Source organism: Manacus vitellinus, unplaced genomic scaffold (assembly GCF_001715985.3).
Source record: "Manacus vitellinus isolate BGI_N305 unplaced genomic scaffold, ASM171598v3 scaffold_61_pilon, whole genome shotgun sequence".
In the NCBI taxonomy this organism is placed as follows: Eukaryota; Metazoa; Chordata; class Aves; order Passeriformes; family Pipridae; genus Manacus; species Manacus vitellinus.
Genome location: NW_021940696.1, coordinates 2785130 through 2794613, shown reverse-complemented (window position 1 = coordinate 2794613; position 9484 = coordinate 2785130). Strand labels below are relative to the sequence as shown.

The window sequence follows — 9484 nt, the reverse complement described above, 5'->3', positions numbered from 1 at the left end:
AGCTTCTCTGCCCAACCTGGGACAGGGCCTCAACACCCTCCCAGCCAGGAATTCCTTCCCAATATCCCACCTAACCCCGATCTTGTCTGTCTTGACCTCACTGTTGGGCTTTGAAGAGTTGATGTTAAAATTCAAACCCATCAAGTTATAGCTATAAAATAAATGAAGAAAACGATGGAGAGGAGTGGAATCCCCCTGTCCTCATCCCTTGCACAGCCACGTCCCTCCAAGCAGGTGGGTTCCCACCTGCCTTTCCCCAAATCTCCCCCGACGCTGAATTTTGCGCTTGCAGAGGAAATTCAACACACGGGATTTATGATTCCCTGGACAGAGAGAGAGAGAGGCCTGGAGCAAGGAGCTCTAATCCATCCCCTACATTCCCTCATCAGAGCCCAGAGTGAAATTCTTGGAGTGCTGGACACAGATTCCCCTTGGAAGGCGGCCACGAGCGTCGATCTGGCTGTGAGGGGAGATCAGCGTGGCTCTGGATTGCAGCAGCTCCACAGACAAACATCAAACCTTCCTCTTCCACTCCCTTGCTCACAACAAACCCATGGAAACGCAGAGCTAAAGCATTCCCAGCTGGCCAGAAGCTGGGGAGAAAACCGGGAACTGATTCCAAGAGCAGGCTCTGGGCTGATCCCAAAGCTCCTGAAGATCCTCAGAGGGATTTGGACATCCAGTGGTTGAAAGCAAGAGGCAGAAGACTCAGTTATTTCACATTTTAACAAGGTTGTTTGTGGGATTAGATTCAGTGCAGATTTCTAAAACACAGCACTGAGGGGGAAAGAGCAAAGTTAAACTCGAGGGGGAAAACCATTGTTTCCTTGTAAAACCTTAAATATTCGAGTCTCACTCCTACAGAAGGATTTGAGATGAAACTTGGTTTACTTTAGCACTTCATTAGAGGTACTTGTGGATTTAGAATTGTCCCGGGATGGGAAAAAAAGTCCCTTTTTAAATTACTGTCTGCTCGGAAGAGTGATTTTGATCATCTGGGCTTGACTCTTTTCCTCTTCACCACATGGTGATGGATTTGCTCCCAATTTCCTTGAGCACAAGAGGAAAATCAGGCCTGAAATGTACTCAAGGAGGAGCTCTGATGTCCCCAGACAGCACCTTTTCAGTGTTTATTTCCCACTGCAGGGATCTGTATTCAAGACATAAACCAAGTCACCACATTTTCCTATCACTTCATATTTTACTGTACCAAGAATCAGTTTTGGTCATTATCCTAAACTTGATCATCCCACATTATTTTGAATTTTTTCTCTGATCTACAATTGTTCTGTAACAGCTACTACTGAACTATGTTGGGAAGGGAGGGGAAACCCCTTTAACCTCCCTATTTTGGTGCATTTTTGCCCAGTGAAAACAGCCAGAAGCACAAACAGTTCCAGGTGGTATCTTTTAAGTCAATATTGTGTTAACATTTCCCAGAATCACAGAGTGGTTTGGGTTGGAAGGGGCCTTAAAGATCATCCAGTTCCAAACCCCTGCCATGGGCAGGGACACCTTTCACTAGCCCAGTTTGCTCCAACCTGGCCTTGGACACTTCCAGGGATCCAGGGGCAGCCACAGCTTCTCTGCCCAACCTGTGCCAGGGCCTCCCCACCCTCACATCTTCCCGAGATCTAATTTAAACCTGCCTTATTTCAGTTCAATTCGGTGGCTTAAAAGACAGAGAACACAATGTCCAAACAGAACAAATTAAAACCAACTTGAAGAACAAAACAAAGACCTTTTCATGCTATTGCTAAACTTGATAAGGCAGTGATAGGTGGAAATCTTCTCTGCTTGGAGCAGTGAGGTGTTGTCCATTATCTGTACAACAGTGGGCATCAACAAGCATCCCTGTGATCCAGAAGACCCTGCCTGTCCTCACCTGACAGTCCACAGGCAAGAGTATCTTGCCTTTCTCCTCACAATACTCATAGAATGGTTTGGGTTGGAAGGGATCTTCAAGATCATCCAGTTCCAACCTCCTGCCATGGGCAGGGACACCCTCCACCAGACCAGGCTGCTCTGAGTGCATCCAACCTGGCCTTGAAATTCAGATATACTTCTAAATACAATAAAAAAAGTTGGGATTCCCTTCCCAAACAAAGAGGAAAACCTCCATGTACAAAGAAGACCATGTGCCAGAGGAGCAGGCTCAGCCTTCTCCTCCCCCAAGGTGGATTCCCTTGGCTGAGCTCTGCACTTCTGAACCACACACACATTTATTTCCCTGCCTCTGAACCTCCCTGAGCACTTTGAAGGCCTTTCACTCTTCAAACAGCCACCGCTTTTCCTCTTCAGAACCCCTGCATTCCCACCCTGGGGCTTGGAAGAGGCCCAAAGCCTCCACGTCTCCTCACACCCGGGAGGCCGCGGGCGCGTGGGGTCCCCCCGGTCAACGAAGTGCCAAGAAGCTAATGAAGATAAAAGTGTCAAGGCAGGGCAGTGATAACACACACCTCTGCCACGGAGCTACTTTTGACCGCTCTGCAAACAACTTTGGCAGCTCCTGGCAGGCCCGAGCCCGAAAATAGGCACCTCCACGTTATTAAAACGTCTCGCTGCTCTGCACAAGCGCCGCGGGATGACAAATTGCTGCCCGCGCATCAATTGGGTTTTCTGAGAAGTTCTCAAACCCCTGACGGGTTAAAAAGCGGCTCCAAGCGTGAATCAGAGCCCCGGTGGTAGGAGATCATCGATACAAGGGATTATGCAGATTGAAGAAATACCCTCGGCACCCGAAAGTTTTCAGAATGCAAGCTACGTCAACCCTGAAAACAAGAGGCACTGCATCATGATGGCAGGAGGGACAAAGCCAGGGGGGTTTAACAGACAAAAAAAGATTGTTTTAATAGGAGAGAAGCATCAGTCATTGAGTCTTACTTCATTCAGACTTTCTATCCAACCCATCCATCTTCGGTGCCAAGAGATGACAGGACCACCTCACTTTTCCCCCCGGCCTAGTGTATCAATAATGCCCATTTCTACCCCAAACAAATGACTCCCCAGAATGGCCCTTTTCCCTAAACTGGCTTGCCAAGCCCCACAGATGCCTCACTACCTGCTATGGTCAACTTGGCTCTAACGGGGCCCCCTCCAGAGGTGGCCACCAATGGGTGGAGCCTTCCCCAGTCACCTTCCCCAAGAGCCACTTTGTCATTCATGGCCAGGGAAGAGGGGACCGGGGAGGGGGGGGTGGCCGAGCCAGAGAGGGCCACAACCTCCGAAGGGGCACGGACACAGGGGAATGCAAATCCCCCCTGCCCTCCCAAACGCCTCTGGGGGCATTATCTGGGAACAAAAGTCCCCGAGGCGGGCGGGCTCTGCATCACTGCTCTCTCTGTTCCACCACCTGCTCGGCGTCCGACCGCGGAGCCGCCGCGTTCCCTCCGCGCCGCGGCCGCAGAAGCCAACGGGAGCACAATGGGCCCCACCGGCCCAGGGTCAGGCCTGGCTTTCTTCCTCACCCTCATCCCATCAGCCCTTTTCACCTCCACCACCTCCAGGAGCCCCGGAGCGCTCAATAAGGAGGTGGCTTCGAGAGAGGAGAGGAGGAGGAGGGGGGGAAATATAGGTCTCTGGCGTAAATCACTGACGCCGTTTCCCCTCCTCTCCCCTTCCCTTAAGACCTGATGGTCTTCAGTCACACATCTTAAAAGAAAAACAAAAAACAAAAACACAAAGACTTACTTGTCTCAAGTCGATGAAGGCCAACTGCAGCGTGTCCCCTTGGAACCCAGGCACTGGGCCGGATCTGGCAAACTCTGTGGGAAAGAAAAGAGGATAAAAAGCGCCTTTAACTAACCATGGACAGGGAGATTGGCAGACGGATGACAGGGAAGACAAGAGAGGCTGGGGGAGAGGAGGACCGCGCTTCTAAGGAGTCATGTCTCCCTCCCTTCAGCGTCTTTGTTCACCCTTCAAAATTCGTGTCATCAAAACACCATTAATTCCACCGTCCTGACAGCAAGGAAACTGTACTAATTCGACCTGAAATTTATTCCCATGAGCCGCACTGGGCTCCAGAGTATTTGTTTTGTGAATGGACAAACAACTTGCCCAGAAGAAAGAGGGGGGACGAGGGGGGTGGAAAAAGTTTTTCCTCTCGACACAATAAAATCTTCAGCTGTGAAAACTCCTTTTCAGTTCCGAAAGCTATTTATATTTTAGGGCGCTGAAGGAATTTTCTAATTTCACGCCTGTCACCAGGCCCCATGAGCATTCATCAAAAAAATATGCCCGGCAGCACCATTAATTACTGGGCAGCGGATCATTTGCATGATCTGGTGGCGGCGCGCTCTCGGGAAGAACCGTTGGGTGGCACGTTGATTCCCGGTGGATGAAGACATCTGACAACACAATAACGTCGGCTTCCGAGGCGAAGAGAATATTCCCAAGGGCCACGTTTATCTCCTTCCCCAGTGTAACCTGGCCAAAATTTCATACTCTGGTCATTCATTTTTCCTTCTAATCCATCCTTTAAGCCAAACCTAAACCCACTTGAATGAAGCCGTGTCAGAGGACTTTAGTCCTTCCATGGCTCTTAGCGGCTTTTGCTCGGCGGTGCCCGCGGAGCCAACGGCCACACGTAGCCGAGGGCGCCTTTTGACGACGCGCCCGAGGTTGGTTTTGCCCGGCTTCACTTCGCTTTCACCCTCTCTGGTTACAGCTTTATCTCCTCTCTGCTCCTTTCAGCACCCAGGGGGGCTTTGTTTGTGAAGCCACAACTTGACGTCGCCAAAGACTCGAGAGGGAGCGTCTGCCCTCGACCCTGGAGATGCCACGCGTGGAATGAAACGTTTTCTTGGGATGAAATTGAGTAACAAGGAAGAAGGGAGAGGAAAATATACACCAGCACATAGATTTTACACTTATATGGCCCATTATTGCCCAACCATCCTGCTTTTTACTCCACAGAGATCCTCAGAACAGCTCCTAAAGCTCCACAAAGATGAGGATTAAGGATGGCTCGACAACAAGGAAGGAGGATTTTGCCTTTTGTCTCCGTGGCTAATCAGAGGGACTAATGGACAAAGTCACTTCATGCCAGATGGTCTTCTCCTTGAACGCTTCTCCTTCCAAAACCTATCAAGCAAATGCCACAGAAGAAGGAAAATAAATCATCACATTCCTATTTTGAAAGACTTCCTAGAGCAGCCCCATCCCAGGAGCAGCCCCATGGCTCTAACGAGAAGATTAATGAATTAGACACCAGGATTCAGCCCTTATTTCTGGGAAGCAAAGAAGGGTTATTTGTCAACTTTCTCTTGCTCCACCTTCCATTAAAACCTTGGGATGGAGAACATCCTTCAACACAGACACAGGTACCTCCAGGGGCACCGTGGTCACTTCTCAGACACCCACAGCTCTGCCTTTTAATAGTCTCAGATGCCAGAAGAGCTTTGAGATTGGAGCCATCGCTCATCTTCGCGGCGATCAGTCAAGTGAGAACTGCTGCAGGACAGCAGCAAACACGCCTGGAAAACCAGCACTTTTATCCCACCTTGCTACTCGAGAGGAATAATGAAAATATACAAGGAGAAATTAGGGATGGGATCGCTCCCATCTAGGTTTTGGATAGGAAAAGCACAAATCAGAGCCAGGAGGAACCATCCGTGGTTGTGCCTGCGGAGTTTTGCACGGGATAAGACTGGACAGAGATTATTGGGAAGGAATTGTTGGTTGGGAGGGTGGGGAGGCCCTGGCCCAGGTTGGGCAGAGAAGCTGTGGCTGCCTCTGGATCCCTGGAAGTGTCCAAGGCCAGGTTGGAAGGGGCTTGGAGCACTCTGGGATAATGGAAGGTGTCCCTGCCCGTGGCAGGGGGTTGGAATGAGATGAGCTTTCAGGTCCCTTCCAATCCAACCCATTTCATGATTCCATGAGATTGGAGCTGTTCAGCTTCCAGCCAGTTTCACTGCCCAGTCCTGCAATATTCAGGACACAGGGAGTTTACATTTACCCCTCAGAAAACTGGTTTAATTAATTCTAACTGTAAAGGCATTTTAATGTATGTTGGCTGTAAAACTTGCCTGCAGCTTGCCCGAGCCAGCATACACACAAGGGAGGACTAACCCAAGCCTTCTGCCTCTGATCTGCAAAGGATAAATCATCCTCACACATTCCCTCTGCACCCCACTGTCTCATCTGGAAAAATTATCCCCAAAGCCACATCAATCCTAAACCAGCTCCACTTTGGAAAAGCACATACCTGAGAAGCTAAAAATACTTAGATGTGAGAAACAGCGTTGGAGCATCTTCCCAAGGGATGAAACTCCCCTGGGTGGCTTGGACATCCCTGGGTTGAGGTATCCAGTCCCAGTGTCCCACCATCCAAGGACAGGGTCACATCATGTTCCTGATTATATCTGGAGGAACACTGGGATGCAAACCCTGAAAGGGCCGCGATGAAAGCGGGTTTTCTATTTTGGATGAAGGGCTTTGCAGCTGGTGGGAATCGACTGAGAGGCACACAGGGAGTTGTGAAATTTAAGATCCTCCCAAAAGCATGAACGTCAAACCCTCATGAAAAAGCGGCTGTGACTGGGGATGTTTTCACAACACCCGTGAATTTGTCACTGTTGTCATCTGCTCATGAGCAACCCGAGAGAGATTCCAGCTCAAGATGTGGTTGCTCGTCAGCAGCTCACCTTTAGCTGTCTCTTCCCATCGTCCCTTCTCATTGTTCCCAGCTGTGGCTGCCCCATTCCTGGAAGTGTCCAAGGCCAGGCTGGATGGGGATTGGAGCAACCAGGGCTAGTGGAAGGTGTCCCTGCCCATGGCAGGGGGTTGGAATCTTTAAGGCCCCTTCCAATCCAAACCATTCTGTCATCCTGTGATTCTTCAGGAATCATATGGGAAGAAGGTTGGGAGAGCTGTGGAGTGACACTGCTCTTCCCCACAGTACATGATGATGGTCCAACATTGAACCAACACTTGTTTGAAGAGAAATTCTCACTAAAAGAAGAGTCTCTACTGAATTAACGATGCACTGGAACCTTCCAGTGGGAGGTGTCCCTGCCCATGGCAGAGGGTTGGAACTGGATGATCTTTAAGGTCCCTTCCAACCCAAACCATTCCACGATTCCACAACTGACATCCAACCAGCGCAATGAGCTGATATGATTCGTGTTAGAGGAGAAACGAGAGGGAGAACACCGCCCAGACACTCCAAGAAAGCCGCTCCAGCCCTTGGCCAGGAGGAGCCCGGGCAGGAATGAATGCAACGCTTCACCCCACGGCCGTACTCCTGTGATCGTAGGTCACACTTTACATACCAATGCCACCAACTTAGTCTGAAGGAGGAATGAACGAAGCCTTAAAGGGGGAGGAAAGAAAACAAAAAAAAAAAGAAGAAACAAAGAAGAGAACGGAGCTTTAGAGAAGAGACACAGCCAGTTCTTCTTGGTTTTAATCTCTTCAACCAGATTTCAGGATAATTTTCTCGGAACAACCAAAGCACAGTGTTGGCCTCAGTACTGTCGGATTCGTTTATTGTTCTGTCTTCACTACCAAGGCAAGTGGCAAACATAGCAAGCAACCCACAGTACAGCCCCTTGAGCAGAAAATCACAGGAGAATAGAGCAGATCAGTATGCGGCTGTTTGTACAAAGCATTTAGCCAGGCTAAAGGTTTGAGGGGTTTGTGTTCAGGCCAAAAAAGTAATGTCTTTGCAAGGGCTACAGGCTTGGGCCACCCAGGGCAGGTCACAGGGGGACTCTAACCTCTCTTCCAAAACATTTCACTGATGAAAGAATCAAGGCACAGGAACCGTTAAGCCCTTTACAATGGACAAAGAATAAAGAGTTCAAACGCCCACCAGAAAAGAGACATCCACTGTAAAGCAACGATGGCGGGCGGGGGGAACCTCCTGTGTGCCCCCAAACACTGCTCCGCGCGCAGGGACGGGGTCTGGCACGTCCCGGGGCTTCAAAAGGGCACAGCTGGCGGCTTCGTTCCTCAAAAACATCATTTCAGGGGAAGATTTACACAACACCATCAGAATTCCCGACGGCAGAGCCGCGGGATCGAAGTTCCAGCAGCTCCTGTGGAAGGGAACCCGGACAATCTGCTGGTGGTCGGACAAGTTTTGGGGGAAAAACCATCTCGGTATTCCTCACGGAAGGATGTAGGTCTCAAAGTCATCTTCCTTAGATAAACTCTTGGAAGATTATCCTAGAAAAGTCAAGCGATGGGACGTCTTGTTCCTCATCCAGAGGGACAAAGTGACACCTTGAGGATACTGAAGCTGGAGAATAAATCTCTGTGTGGACTCTGGAGAAGTTTGTGAGGAAAAGAGGCGGGAGATGATGGGTAGGAATTGAGGCAAGAGGAACAGAGAGAAGGTCTCAATTTCCACACTGAGCTTCTACTTCACTCAGTTTCCACACTGAGCTTATCCTTCACCCACACCATTCCCACACAACCCCACTTTGAAGCTGTTCCCCATCACAGACTGAATTACCAAAGCTCATTCCCATCTGGGTAATTCCAGAGAGCTGTAGGAAGAGGGAGGAGTCACCCAAAATACCCTGAACTGGGTCAGATTAAAGAAAAATTTCTATCCCTCTCCATCATTTGTTTCCCTGCTGGAACAAAGCTGAGCCTGAAGAGCTGTCACTGCAGAGAAACGAGTGCTCCCAGGGGCTGTGATGACCTGCTGGCAGGGCTGAGGAGCACCCACAGCCCCAGAGAGGAACTTCTCCGTGGTGGACCATGAGATGTTTCCAAGTAGAAGACAAAGAAGCTCTTCAGGAAGGAACTGGGCCATGAAATCTGGTACACAATCCATAGGAGAGGCTTAAGAATCGAGTTATGGATCTCCACGGGTTCCCAAACCCATAACCTGAGATGCACAATGGATGTTTCTTAGTTCTTCATTAAAATACTAGAAAAAGTGGACTGTGAACATCTCACACAGGCTCAAGAGGTTGTGGACTCCCCATCCCTGGAATTGTCCAAGGCCAGGTTGGACAAGGCTTGGAGCAACCTGGGATAGTGGGAGGTGTCCCCATGGCAGGGGGTGGAATGAGATGGTCTTTAAGGTCCCTTCCAACCCAAACCATTCTGGGATTCTGGGATTCTAATTTGGGCTGCAAAGGTTGATGAGCATCAATACTGTGTGTCCACGACGGGTGGGAAGGGAAGGTGGTGCAGAGCTGAGGAACTGGGAGCTCCTAAAATTCCTCCAACAAAATCAGGGGTGGACAAACTCTCATGACAGAACTGCCAAGGACTGTGAGGATGGGGAAATAAATACCTGTTCATATCCTGGTAACAAAGTAGAACACGGGGAGGTGTTGGAGATGGACAGTATCCAAAATCAGAGAATTATGGAATGGTTTGGGTTGGAAGAGAGATCACCTGGTTCCAAATTCCTGCAATGAGCAGGGACACCCTCCACTATCCTAGGTTGCTCCAACCTGGCCTTAGACACTTCCAGGGATCCAGGGGCAGCCACAGCTTCTCTGGGAAATTTATTCCAGTT

The 9484-nt window shown here is 49.7% G+C and overlaps 1 protein-coding gene across 1 annotated transcript in view; it reads right to left on the bottom strand.

Moving 5' to 3' along the window:
• Positions 1–9484, bottom strand: part of LOC115307856 (exocyst complex component 6B-like) — a 104689-nt gene that overhangs the window by 74044 nt on the left and 21161 nt on the right. Inside the window, exons 2-3 of the mRNA XM_029963725.1 lie at positions 4260–4428; positions 3691–3764 (exon numbers count right to left, since the gene is read on the bottom strand). Coding sequence (XP_029819585.1) covers positions 3691–3764; positions 4260–4428 — 243 coding nt within the window. The remainder of the gene's footprint in view (positions 1–3690; positions 3765–4259; positions 4429–9484) is intronic.